The sequence below is a fragment of the Muntiacus reevesi genome, chromosome 4 (assembly GCF_963930625.1).
Source record: "Muntiacus reevesi chromosome 4, mMunRee1.1, whole genome shotgun sequence".
NCBI classification, from domain to species: domain Eukaryota; kingdom Metazoa; phylum Chordata; class Mammalia; order Artiodactyla; family Cervidae; genus Muntiacus; species Muntiacus reevesi.
Window position 1 is genome coordinate 90310472 of NC_089252.1, and position 14975 is coordinate 90325446.

Genomic DNA, 14975 nt, shown 5'->3' on the forward strand with positions numbered 1-14975 from the left:
CTTCACTGGCACTGGAAGAACCCCAAGACAGACACCATGCAATTTCCAATTCATACTTTCCACAGTATTTGTATTTCACATGAATGGATATAATTGAAACCTAAGTGACTAAACAACCACAATAAAGCATCTGGGCACAACATTTCACCAACCAATCAACATGTAACTTTGTTTTATATGTGTTTCTGTTTAAAGACACCTTGTTTACAATAAAATCATTGATTTGTTAAACCTAGCCTCTTTTTCAGAAGTTATTATATGCTAATATTTGTATTGAGATGCAGATGGTGACTGCAGCCATGAAATTAAAAGACAAAAAGTAAGAAAAGTAATGATCTTGGAAGAAGAGTACTGACCAACATAGATAGCATATTGAAAAGCAGAGACATTACTTTGCCAACAACGGTCCGTCTAGTCAAAGCTATGGTTTTTCCAGTAGTCAGGTATGGATATGAGAGTTGGACTATAAAGAAAGATGAGCGCTGAAGAATTGATGCTCTTGAACTGTGGTGTTGGAGAAGACTCTTGAGAGTCCCTTGGACTGCAAGGAGATCGAACTAGTTCATCCTAAAGGAAATCAGTCTTGAATATTCATTGGAAGGACTGATGTTGAAGTTGAAACTCCAGTACTTTGGCCACCTGATGCAAAGAACTGACTCATTGGAAAAGACCCTGATGCTGGGGAAGATTGAAGGCAGAAGGAGAAGGGGATGACAGAGGATGAGATGGTTGGATGGCATCACCAACTCAATGGACATGAGTTTGAGTAAACTCCAGGAATTGGTGATGGACAGGGAGGCCTGGCATGCTGCAGTCCATGGGATCACAAAGAGTCGGACATGACTGAGTAACTGAACTGAAATGAATACTTGTATAAAGAAATAACACATTAGTATGAGTTGCTTTTAAAAATGGGTATATATACAAAGTGTAAGAGACTAAAGACCTGTGGCTAATTACTGAAGAGATGGAACATAAAGCAAGCAGCAAAAGTCAAAAAAGGAAAGAGGGTAAGGGGGATTTCCAAATGACACATAACCTCTGTTTCACTACCAAGATTCTAAAATGCTTTCCCGAGAAGAAAACCATCTTTTGCCTCTCTGATCCGGGACTGAGGATCACTGCAGTGAAACGAGAGATGTGACATCTAGAAATATTGACAGTGTTGTGGGGTATTAACGAGATCAGAGATCATAAGTAATCTGCTGTTAAGTAAATTTAATGTTGGGGTATAAACACCACTAGATAGCCTTTAAAGTGCCATATTCTGCATTGCTATTCCACAATTATTTGCACTGGAAACATGAAAAAAAAAAGAAAGAAAGAAACCATTGATATATGCCAAAACTGGGTACAAGTAGGTCCATCTACTCAAGAAGAAGATAAAATGTCATTCACCCTTATCGGTTGGTTGTGTTCAAAGTAAGCAAGTAAAGTAAAATCACTCTTGCTGACTCCTTTAATCATTAGCAAAAAAGTAAGTTTTTCTTTCTCCCAGACAGTTTGAAAGGAAGTTGCATCTTTCTATTTAGCATGAAAAGCCAAGCAACGAAGAACCACCAGGAGCTGATATCAAAGGTGTCCCTCATCTCATGCTTACACTGGTATGTTTACTCCCTCAATGGAATGATATAAGAAGCCCATGAATTACGGAAATCACTTTTCTCCCTTTAAGAGTAAGTTAAAGATACATATGGAAAACTTCATTATCTGGAACAATTTCTGAAATTTATATCCTGATGATAAGATTTTCAAGGTGTCCCCAGGTTCCCTATAAACATGAGCTTTGACCACAGATTGCACCTCCTTCAATACAAAGACACCTTTGTACTTAACAACTACTGTGAGTTGTCATGATTTGCGGTAGTTATAGCTATGGACTAAAATCTGTGCCTCCCCTGCCAAATTCATACGGTGAAACAATTCCCAATAGGATGGTATTTGGAGATAGGGTTCTGGGAGGTGATTAGGTCACAAGCAGGGGACCTTCACGAATGGGATGAGGCCCTTATAAAAGAGACCCCAGAGAGATCCTGCAACCCTTTTATAGTGTGAAGTTATACCAAGAAGGCAGCTATCTATGAACTAAGAAGCAGGACCTCAATCCCACAATGAAACGGCCAGCATCAGATTTCCCAGCCTCTAGAACTGTGAAAAATATGTTTGATGTGTAAACCTCTCTGTCTATGGTGCTTTTTATCACATGAGCATGATTGGTCAAAGACAGTTATGTGCTCCAGAGTTGCTGTGAACACTGAATTAGTGAATGCTGAACCACTGCTCCTGGTGAAAACAGAGGATTACTTTCCTGCAAGCATCTGAACATGAGCTCCCCCAGTGGTTCAGCGGTAAAGAATCCACTTGCCAAGGTTTGATTCCTGGATCTGGAAGATCTGCTGGTGTCGGAAATGGCAACCTACTCCAGTATTGTTGCCTGGGAAATCCCTTAGACAGAGGAGGCCGACAGGCTACAGTCCATAGGGTCGCAAAAAGAGTCAGATGCGACTTATCGACTAAACAACTATGATAAAGCATCCGGGCACAACATTCCACCAACTAATCAACATGTAACTTTGTTTTATGTGTCTCTGTTTAAAGACAACTTGTTTACAACACATCACTGACTCATTAATATCAAACTCAAGGCCAACCGGACCACAACTCATGCCTGAATGAAATATAACTCCCTAAAGCACATCACAGCCTTGCTGTGCTCAGAAAGATGAGAAAGGACTTCAGGCCCATGCTCACAGGCCACCTTAAAGAGCGAATCACCCCAAAATCCCACAAAATGTGAACACCATGACACTGAAAACACAGTAAAAAGGACGCCTGTTCATCGTATGAGCTTAAGGAAGAAGACAGAGCACTGTTCAACCTTAACTCGGAATAAACACAACAGCTAAGTCACATTTGCCACTCTGCCCATCTGTGAATGAGCACGTAAGTGCCACAAGAGTCGAATCTGGGGTTTCAAATAACTTTTTTGCACGGAAACAAAAACACAAAATAGAATCCACAAACAATGAGTACAGACTGTATGAGGATCACGTTAAGTCAAGTCCGTTACGGCTCATTCTACCCCATCTTCGCCATCTTCAAGTCACCTTCACCCTGCACACGCCTGGTACCTGTATTCTGAGTAACAAGTGCCGGTTGGCGTGTTCCAGCTTCTTCTGTCTGTTTTCAAGCTCTTTGGCACGTTGCTGTTCCCGTTGCAACTTTCGGATATAGTCCACGGATGCTTTTAAAATGGTTCCCTTGTTCCAGCGCATGTCTCTGGAAAGAAAATGGGAGGAAACAGAGAGTTTCAGTGTTGGATGCTCCATGAAAATTCAATATTCAGAGCATTCAGTTTCTCAAGATGAAATAACAATTAGAAGTTGAGAATCACTATCAAGGACTGAGGGCTAGTCATGTGCTGGACACAGTCTACTCCCATCTTCTATCTTATCTTACTTCAACCAGACAGGCGCCTGGCCAAGGAGGACCACTGTGCATGTGCTCAGTCAGAGACGATTCAAATAGCCTTCCGTCCCAGAGCTACGTGAAGGCAGAGCCAGGACTTAAACTTAGGTCTGCTGATAACAAAGTCAATATTCTTAAACACTGTATTCAATAGTTATAGCTTTCTAGGATTATAAAATTAAAACAGAGTAATATACAGTTAAAAAAAATTCTGTGAGATCCCACTACTTAATTGTATGCACCATAAAAGTGGCATCCTTGGGTTTTATCACGAATATTCACAGGCCGGTTATAAATTCCCTCTGTCTCCATGTCCTCATCAATAAAATGGTGATGCTTTGGTGAGCAGCCCCATAGGTATGTTGCTAGAATCAAAGTAGACGCTGTATATGAGTATGCTGAGAAAAGTCTAGAATACAGTTCCAACAATGGAGCAGACGCGGTGTTAGGATTCAACATCGTAATTACCACAGCTACCTTTAAATAACATTTACTGCCTGACAGGTACTTTTTAAAGTGGTTTTCTGCTCATTTAATCATAACAACCTTAATTGGCAGACACTAATATTATCCCCATTTTATAGACTGGAAAACAAAGGCACAAACAGGTGAAGTAATTTGCTCTAAGTATACAGCTAGGAAATGGTCGAGCCAGGAAGCCTGGAGCATCTGGCGCCAGACTCCATGCCCTAAAGCACCTTCCTCTCAAGAGACTGAGTCCTCAAAACAACTAGACTAGATAGAAATAGAACACTTGGGGAGAATTTCCTCCCCAAGTCACACATCTAACAGGTTTTCTAATTCAAACGCAGGCAGCCTGAGCTTGTTGCCTTTTGGTTTTTAAACACTGTAGCTCTAATGCATTCCTATATGAGAACGTTAAACATGCCATTAAGGTGTAGGTAAGGTGGTGGTTTAGTAGCTAAATCATGTCTGACTTTTGCGACCCCTTGGACTGTAGCCTGCCAGGTTCCTCTGTCCCTGGAATTTTCTAGGCAAGAATACTAGAGTAGGTTGCCATTTCCTTCTCCAGGGGATATTCCCGACCCAGGGATAGAACCCATCTCCTGCACTATAGGTGGATTCTTACCAACTGAGCTACCAGGGAAGATGTAGGTAAAAGTGAGTTAGAAAACTTACAGCACCCCAGAAAAATCACTAAGAATAAAATTATAACTACATAGTAATATTTCTATAGTGCTTTAAATTAACCTGAGCTCTTTTATAGAAAATATCCGTGATAATAATGACAATGGTAAAACCAAAAATAATTTTATGTATGGAAAACCTCCTATGCCATAAGCTACAGCTGCTAAAAGCAGAGTGGAAGTATCAGCTGGGACATATGAATGGTGGTGGTTTAGTTGCTAAGTCATGTCCGAATCTTGCAATCCCATGGACTGTAGCCTGCCAGGCTCTTTGTCCATGCGATTCTCCAGGTGAGAATACTGGAGTGGGTTGCCATTTCCTTCTCCAGAGGATCTTCCCGACCCAGCAATCGAACCCAGGTATCCTGCATTGCAGGCAGAATCTTTATTGACTGAACTATGAGGGACACCTCGTAATCTATAGCTGATAAAAGATCAGAAGCATCAGCTGGGATATGTGTGAATGGAGGAACATTAAAACAAGCCACCAAGTAATTGATCCTCACATGGGTTAGATGGAGAACAAAACAGAAGCTCTCCCACGAGATGCTGAGTTACAGCCCCTGGAGAACTCCCTGGGGTTGATCCCTGGGGTCTGGGCACCAAAAATGGCAACCCAGGGAGGTGTCCTGAGATGCTAAGAGTGAGCACAGAGCCAACCTGCTCAGGGCTACAAGGAAAACAACAGACCTGACTCAGCAGCCAGAGAGAAATCAAATCAAGATGAAAGATGCCTTTACTAGGCCAACAAGGTGAGAAATCCGTAATTCAACATGAAAGCAGATACTCTGGGTTTAAGAGATGATGATTCTAATCACTTAGGCTTTCCTGGTGGCTCAGATGGTAAAGAATCCGCCTGCAATGCAGGAGATGTGGGTTCGATTCCTGGGTTGGGAGGATCTCCTGGAGGAGGGCATGGCAACCTAATCCAGTATTCTTGCCTGAAGAATCCCTATGGACAGAGGAGCCTGGCGGGCTACAGCCCATGGGGTCACAAAGAGTCGGAACAACTGAGTGACTAAGCACAGCATTAAAATCACTTACCTTGGGTTTCACTTGCTTGTGAGACCCAATCAATTAATTATGCTTTGGGGTTTTCAATGGTTTTTTTTTCTTTTGCAATGAGAGCAATCTTTTTTTTTTTTTTTTCACACAGAAGTGTAAACAGATCCCCAATATATAAGTCACTAAAGGCAGACCTAGTCTAGGGTAGGACAGGATGTGGGGCTGAGACTGTGATCAGCTTGACTATGTCTCTGTAGCAGCCCCAAGGTCTGTGCCAGAAAGCTGGCATAGGACAGAACAGATGTGGTCCGCTGTATCTTAAAACAATGCCTGCAATTAAAGATTGTTATCAGTTCAGATTATAAACACATAAGTATTCTAATACAATAAAGAAGATATGCAAATAGAGGCTTTCACTGCAGCCCCATAATTTCATAATATGTTGCTAAAGAGATCCATGTGCTGCAGTTTAAAAGAATATGCTAAAAAGTGAAAGCTGATAAAGAACAGGAAAATGGGAATTCAATTTCAACTATCATGCAAGACTGACTATAGGAAATGAAGGTCACAGCCCCTTCGTGGGATGCATTTGTGCTGCAGAACTGAGAATTTGAATGTTTTGAGTTTCAAAACGGCTTTCCTTGAAACCTGGGAAAGCGAAATGTTGATGATGGAGACTTTGCTTGAACATTCATCAAAACCACCTTAGAATGGGCAATGGTTTTATTTTGTCACAAATTCTATGACAATAATGTGAATAGCAAATTTAATAAGCCTTGCATGAATAATGCTTGATTTCATCTTTACATTTTATTAGGTAGCTAAAAGGTCATATTCAGAGGCTAATTTCATAGAATGCCTGTGGGAGCCATTAAAATGTATACATCTTCAAGCCCTTTACTTCAAATGGGCCAATTTCTAATGGATAAAAATTGTGTATTTGTTGTCCTATTTGCTGACATTGCTGGTAGGAAAATTATCTTTACAACCGTTATCTCTGAAAGAGCGCATTAGAGACTGGAAGCCGAAATCCAAATTAGCTGACCGGTGCTTATAAGAAGATTAAAAATTTATTTTTTTCCCCTTGATTGGTAAAACAAACAAAGGGCATATAATTTGGGGGGAAAAAACTGACCTTTTATCTACTGAAGATTGTTAAACTTGAAATCTCCAGTATCAGCTCTCAGTGCCTATACTGTATGAGTTTAAAAGCAAATAAATAGCCAACAAATCTTGCTTTATCACCTACTGAAATCTCTGTCCAGTATGAACTGATAATTTTTTTAGTAGTTCAGTGTTTGTCAAAGATTCTCAGATTTCATGAAGTCACCTTCCCACCTCCAAAGTTGAACAGCTCACCTCCAATAATCTTTTTGAACAACTCAGTTCACTTCTCTTGAGATTTCAGTTTGATGAACCAACCAAAAGAAAGGGGCAAGTGGTATGCATAAACGAAACCAAAGGAAGAAGGGATACTTCTTTAGTTTTATCTGCACACTTTTTGCAACATATGAAAAAACATTAAGGTACGAAAAAATATATGATGCAATTGTACTCACGGATCATTTGACTTGGGAATCAAAGTACCTAGTTCCTTAATGCGGTCATTTATGTTAAATCTTCTTCTTCGTTCAACTTCAAGAAAAGAGCACAGGAAAGGGCTATTAGTAATGGTGCCATATACGCATTTAGCACATCTCATTAAAGGCATGTGTGTATTATCTCTGCTTGGTTGGGACAATGGAAACCTGAATCTGTATTTCCCAGTTACTTTCCTGTTTTTGGTACTGAGGTTAAAGCTTTTTAAAAGATATGCCACCTTGGTACAGAACTGTATTATAATTTCTGAGATTATAATTTCTCATTTGACCCTAGTAACCTCTGAAATTGGAGCTACCATCCGCAGTTACAAGTGACAAAACTACCTAGGTTATATCAGAGAGCGGACGAGGACACGATAAGGGGAGGACAGCCTGACACAGTAAGTGGAGAATAGCCAGTACTCGACCCTGATCCTACAGATCGGGGGCAGCAAGTTTTCCGCAAAGGGCCAGAGAGTGAGCTCTCTGTGGGCCAAACAGCAAAAATAAGCACATAATTAAGTACCTACACAGCAAAAGACAAAACAGATTTCCATAAATTTTGTGTTGACAAAATTCAAAATGTACTAATATTAACTGAATACGATTTTCGACGATGCAAGTTTACTAACAAGAATCACTGGATATTGAAACTTGGATTTTATATAATTTTCACATATGGTAAAATATTATTCTTTGGACATTTTAAACCATTTAAAAATGTAAAAAAACATTCTCAGTCTACAGGCCATACAAAAACCCTTCCTCCAGCCCAGGAATACCCAACAGAAACATAATGCAAGTTTCACATGTAGTTTTTAGTTTTCTAGCAGTCTCATTAAATGAGTAAAAAGAAAGAAGTGAAATCTACTTTAATATTTTTATTAAACTCAATATATCAAAAACATTATAATATCAACATGTAGACTATATAAAACTTTATAAATTAAATATTTAACATCCTTTTATTTGTACTAACTTTTCAAATTCCAGTGTGCATTTTATACTTGCAGCAAATCACAATTTGAATTAGGCACATTTCAAATGCTCAACAGGCAGACATGTCCACTGGCTACAATAATGAATAAAATAATCCTAGAAATCAAGCATCTTCAACTATACTATGCATCTTAACAGCACTCTTCTTTTATAAACCTAGTTGTATGTTCAAATGAATAATCATCTTCTTGGGGGAAGGGAGGTGAAATAGTAGGCATATGACTTAATAAATGTTTTAAATTTACCTAGTCTGAAAATAAATTCCAAATAACTTAAAGTCTAATAAATTGGATTAAAGGTATTAATATTTTACTTTGCATATACAAAATCTAATATATATTTATATTTGACTCACTAACATTCTGCATGCTTAATAAATAGTATTATTCACTACTTTCTCAATACATATTACATTTTTTTTAAGCTGAGTGATTATTTCTATGATTAAATCAGTTGTGCATAACACAGTCTTATCATCAGACTTTTATAAAATAGAAATAGTAAGGGATAATCACTGGCTCTGAAGAAGAAATTTTTGGACCTCTGATCTAGCTAACTTCTTCCAAAACTCTGAAGCATGACATGTTTTCTTTTTCCAAGCATATAATATTCATAAAAAATCAAACTACTGAAATACATAAACTGAAATAAAGTCTCTAATCAACCAGATACCACCACTGTAAAATTTGTTACATATCCTTGGTGATTATTTTTATGTTCTAAGAATAAGCACACCCGTGGCCTAGGGGTGCACCCAGGAAACAGATCTTGAGGCTCTCCTTGATCTACATCCACTTCCTGGTAACCTCATTTAGGATTGTGGTTGTGAATACCACATATACAATGATGACTATCGTATTTGCAGCCCAAACATCTCCCTGGAACTCTAGACTCATAAGTCTACTAGTAGAGACTTATGAAGGTCATATGGAAGTCCTCCACAGAAAGGTCCAGTGGGCAGCCCTGACCTTCCCTCCAAACCTCAGCCCCTGATCTTCCTTTTATCAATAAGCTTCACCCACAGGCTTCCTCACCTCACTGTAACTCCATCTTTCCATGTGCTTAGGGCAGAAACTTAGAATCAATTCTGTAGCTCTATTTCTTTCACATCCTGTATTCAATCCATCATCAAAATCCACTGGCTCTTTCTCTGAAATACTTCCAGAAGCCATCCATTTCAAATCCCTGCTGCTGCCTGATAAAAATCATCAGTATCTCTCGCCTGGATTATTGCAGTCCTCCCAAGTGGTACCTCTGCTCCACCCAGACCCTTCATTCCCTGCCCTATCTACAGTGCATAAGCTGTGAAAACATGAGTCAGAGCTTGTTAATCTCTTGCTGAAAACCCTTCAATTGCTTGCCCTTGATGTGTCCTACAGGATCTGGGAGTTCCCATCCCTCTGATCTCATTTCTCTTCCTCTCCTCCTCTGATCACGTTTTATTGTGACTCATCTGTGTTCCTCCTATCCTCAGCTTCATGAGCTTCTTGGTCTTCCTCAACCAAATCAGACACACTCCCCACTTTTAGGGCCTCACATTGCTGCTCCCCCTGCCTGGAACACTCTTGCCCCAGATAACTGAATGGGTCTGCCCTCACCCTCTTCTAGTAGTGACTCAAATTTACCTATGAGCCCTCCCTGACCGCCTGTTTAGAACGAACCCACCTCCTCCCGTGCCCATCCCAACACTCCACTCCCCTATCTGCACTCTGCCTCCTCAGAAGACTTTCTGACATCTAACATCTACATGTTTCATTCATTCATTCATTTAATCATAGAGCTCTCTACCATCTAACATTTGCATGTTTCTATTTATTTATATATGCTTAGTCATTGATGCCTTCCAAGTACCCATAGGAGTCTAGCACACACTAGGCCTCCAACAACTATGAAGCGAATAAAATATGACATCACTAAAGCAGAATTACACGAAAACCCATTCTGCATCTATCTTTTCGCACTTACCAGTGCATCGTTGACACCTATTATCATCAACATTTGTATGTACTACATTTTATTTTTAATTCAGTGCCTCCCTCCCAACTATGTTTTTACTATAAGTGATATCAGCTTGAAAAAAATGGCAAAATATGTGAAACTGTGTAAAGAAAAAGTTAAGAAATAACTCTTCACACCATCCAACATCTATATGCCTAGGAAACTGCCAATGATAAGGCTGACTCCTAGATTTTTTTCTACACACACACACACACACACACACACACACACAGTGTGTTCCTTTTACATAACGGGATCCTATACACATTACTGTGCTGTTTGCTCCCCTCTCAGTAATTCATTGAAGACAGATGAAACAGACCAACACCATTCTTCTTAAGAGCCACAGAGTATCCTTTAATAAGGATGTACCATAATTTATTTTTTACAAATCCGATACTGGTAAATATGTAGACTATTTCCAATGTCCCCCTTCTTTTCAAAGGTCTAACGACTATTTTTGCTAGTGGTCGCATGTACTTTTTATTCCCCTCACAGTACTTAGCCTATGCTGAAAACACCACCTGCATGAATCTGTTTGCTCATCCATTCTGTTCGCCTCTGACTCACATGTAAGCTTCTCAGGGTAGGAGACAGATCTGTCTGCCTGGTTCACCTCTGTAGAAAAGTGCCTTATACATAATGCGGCTCAAAAAGTAGCTACGCATGAATAAATGAATGTAATCTTTAGCCCATTTTGGCAGGAACTCTTACAAGACAAATTCCTAGAAGAGGAAAAGCCAATGGGCAAGTGAACCTTGAGTATTAATTTCTAATGGTTCAGTGACATCTTAAGACTGCTTTATTGCCCTCAGTGTTGGAGCTGATAATGTTTGCACTTTACAGACAACACTGAACTTGAGAGTTCAGGTGACGAAGTAAAAGCAGATACTGTTTTTGCCAACATCCGGTTTAGTTTTCCACATTTCAGTTTAGGAGACACTTTAGAGACTGCCTCATTATCTCCTTTCTAATGTATTTGAAAATAAGAAATATCTTAGGGTAAAGTTACTTGGAAACCAGAGGAGACTTTAGAAATATTAGTCAAAATCTCTTGGTTAATAGGTGAGGAACGTTTCTTCTAAGTGAAAGGGTACCTGGGAAAAGCAGGATCTATTCAAAGAAAACACACAGACACAACTGCCTTCCCCTAAGAATTAGCAATTCCATTTCCTAGCATTCACCCTGGAAAACTAACTCCACTGTACACAGAGAGGCATGTCTGCAAATGTTCACTGTGGCATTGTTTATAATAGGGAGAAACTGGAAACAGAACTAACACTTAGCAGTAGAAGGATTACTAAATATCACAAGTCACATGTGGAATACCATGCAACAATTTTTTTTAAAGTAGATAGATCTAGATGAGTAATAGCAAAAGGTCTGTAGGACACACTGTTGAGTAAAAAACTAGGCATCAATATGAGGCTGTTTGTGTTAAATCACAGACAAAATCATTCTATTACAATCTCTGCGTGCATAAGGGTGTGTATTCTTAAATACACAGGAAAAGGTTGCAAAGACAAACAACAAGTTGAAAAAAAAAACCAACAATGATTATTTTTAGGGCTCAGAGAAGAACTGTGAGCTTATCCTATCATTTTTACATGGACAAAGTGTTTATACATAACTTCATCCTTAAAAATCAATTTAGGAAAAAGAGGACAGGGAATCTTGAGATGAGAAATTCACAGACACAATTTTCTACTTCCAAGTTCAATCTTTTTTTTTTTTTTTGCAGCCTCTTGAACTTGTTTATGTAACAAAAATCTTGAATTTTCATAGGAAAAAGCATAAAGATACGATCAAGAGTAAAGTAAGCATGTAAGAAAGTAATTTTAAACATTAGAAGACTTCTATTTTTTCTGTTTTAATGCTTAATTATTAAAAAAGCATTTTTAAATTTTTATTTTACAGTACTGTTAGACTTTTAAAAATCACTTCCTCATAGAAAATTATACAACAAACGGCAATTCTTCTACAGATAGAAGACCTTTTTAACATTTTTTAATTTTTTATTATTTTTTTTTCCCATTTATTTTTATTAGTTGGAGGCTAATTAATGTTACAATATTGTAGTGGTTTTTGCCATACATTGACATGAATCAGCCATGGATTTAAGAAGACCTTTTTTTAAATCACAATTAAAGTCAGAAATTTGGGAGGCTACCACACCTCACTCAATGACTCTCCTCCAGATGTTTCATTTTTTTCTTTTAAATCTCACTGGAGAAGGTGATCCCATAATCCCCTTTTGTTAGTTAAGTTCCAGAGTGAGCAACTTATAATTGGGTAGTCGGGGATCAAGATTCCCTCTTACAAAAAAAAAGAAAAAAAATCAGTCCTCAGGATACTGAAAACAAGTATGTGTATGTGTGTGTATATAATTCACTTTAATCTGAGATTAAAATAGGAGGCAAATTATGTACTTGGGTCTCTTCAAAAAACAATTTTCTTCCATAAAATATACCTTTAACAGGCAAAATCAATTTCTCTTCAAAATGCCTGGAAACCTTTTGGTATTATAAGGAGGAACACCAGCTCCAATGCAGTGAACATAAAAGCAACTTACTCAAGTTGTGATTGTCCTTTTTCTGTCTCTCTTTGGCCAACGCTCTCGCTTCAGACTCTGCGGGAAAAATACACGTTGTGCACATGAATCAAGTCATTAGAAATCAAAACCTTTCAAGGCACACAGTGGTGTAAACTAAAAAAACACTTCATTGTCTAAACAAATGGATGTTTATCTGACTTAACTATAAATAAAAACAGAGTTTAAAACTTTTTAACTTTGAATCAAAGACTTCATTTTTTTTTTTCCCAAAAGCAATATATATCCAACAAATGCAAAAACTTAGCTTCTACAAAATGGTAGAAGACCAGTTACAGAGATGTCTGACAGGCTGGAACAACAGGTATGAACAACAAAAAAATAATAACCAGAGATTATGAGAAGTTGCTGTCAATAGAGGATTGTCAGCAGTCAAATTTTCTTTTCAGGCAACAGCACTTTTCGGTCTTTCTTTGATGTGTTAACACTGAGACAGAAACTGAGGCAAGAAGCTCCAAAACTGGATCTCTAACTGGTTCACGGAAATGAACTCATTATTTAAGAACTTTGAGCCAGGTTCCATCAGAACCTGTTAGAACGAAATGATTCAATGACTTCTAGGGCAACTATTTACTAGTCTGAGTTTATAAAAACAAAAATAGGCATTTGGGACAGAGGCATTGGGTGACAACTCCATTTGATCTCTTTGCATAGCAACTCTGGTGCGATCTCTGCGATAAGGGATCATTTGCTGCCTTACAGTAAAACGAAACAAAGGAAAACAAATCAAGCTGCTTGACTAACCCTGGGGATTCGGGACTCCTCTGTTACTTTCCTTTCAGAAGTGATATAAAAACATGACACTATCATAATTCAGAATTGTATTTAAAAATAGATATCTTTTTGGCATAATTTATAGCATATTTATTATATTATTATAATGTATAACAGATTGAGGTCAGATTTGCTGACTCGTAAGCCTATTCTGTTTTGTGTATAGCGTGCTGCTTCCCAAGCTATCAGTGTTCAGAACCTCATTTCTTTTCCCTTTACTCCTTTTCCTGCCATTTTACCCTTGTCCAGACTGTCATTTTCTAAGATACCAGTGACTCTAGAGGTACTGTCTGTTATACCTGCTTTTTAAAAAATTTAATAAATGTACACCCTCTTCACCTATTTCTTATATCCTCTTTCCCCCTGCTGCTGTGGTTTCTTTCTGAAGAAATAATCATATACATAATTCAAAACTCCATTTTACACTCAAAAATTTTATGCATGTCACTCTAACCATATTTTATCATTATTTAATACAAGTTTCATTTAGCTATGTTTTCTAAAACTTCATTGTATTATTACTTCCTGGTACGATATCTATGTGTTTGTTGGCTTTTGATGGTTTTTATGTATTTATTACTCATCTTTTTAAAAACCAAATCAATGTCTCTATTTTTTTTAATGTCTTTCTCCTGCCACAATTTTCTGAACTTTTGTTTTTGTTCTTTCAAAGACACGCTTAAATAGAATAGGAATTTTTTTGCACCAAATCTATATTCCATAGTCTCAGTCCATTCACCAAATCCTGTAGGATGCAAAGATCAAATAATAAAAAGGGCTCAGATGAGCTGAAGGCCATAAAATCCAGCAGGGTAGAATGCCAGTTCTAATGCAGTTTCATCGTGTTTTAATGGCCAAATGCCTTCCCTAAAGCGTTGAACAAAAATGGCGAAACAGGTAATTTCACACTTGCCTCAAGAGCAAACGATACCCACTGCTCCATTTGATAAATTATTTTTTCAATCTGTGAGTGAATCTTTTGCATGTGATAGAGCAAAAGTAACAGGAAGCATCTTAAGGGGTAAGAAATATGGCCTTAGTCTGTCCCAACTGTGGGTCTGAACGTGTGTCAAAGGAAAATTCAGACCAGAGTTCTCAAACTCAAATGCTACTAAGGGCGAGGAAAAATCCAGACTGGGAGCCTGCCGCTCTCACCCCAAAGGGGACAGCGGCCACAGACACAATGGTGGCAGTCATGGAGGAAGGGGGCGGGGGGCAATTCCCAGCATCTCAAGTAATACTGGAAACCAGGATTTCCAAGTATAAATACTCCACACTAAAACCCAGCTCAAAGTCTTAACCAGACCTAAAAACATATGTGTGTGAGTTGGAAATAGTTCTGGAGGTCACGACTTGGATAACTTTGCGCAACAGAACACGAACCGAAAACCT

The 14975-nt window shown here is 38.4% G+C and overlaps 1 protein-coding gene across 4 annotated transcripts in view; it reads right to left on the reverse strand.

Annotated features, from left to right (window-relative positions):
- The window catches only part of MITF (melanocyte inducing transcription factor), a 223077-nt gene that overhangs the window by 6186 nt on the left and 201916 nt on the right, over positions 1-14975 (reverse strand). For all 4 annotated transcript variants that reach the window (XM_065933304.1, XM_065933303.1, XM_065933302.1 and 1 more), the window contains exons 7-9: positions 12771-12827; positions 7181-7256; positions 3132-3279 (exon numbers count right to left, since the gene is read on the reverse strand). In XM_065933304.1, the coding sequence (XP_065789376.1) occupies positions 3132-3279; positions 7181-7256; positions 12771-12827 (281 nt within the window). The remainder of the gene's footprint in view (positions 1-3131; positions 3280-7180; positions 7257-12770; positions 12828-14975) is intronic.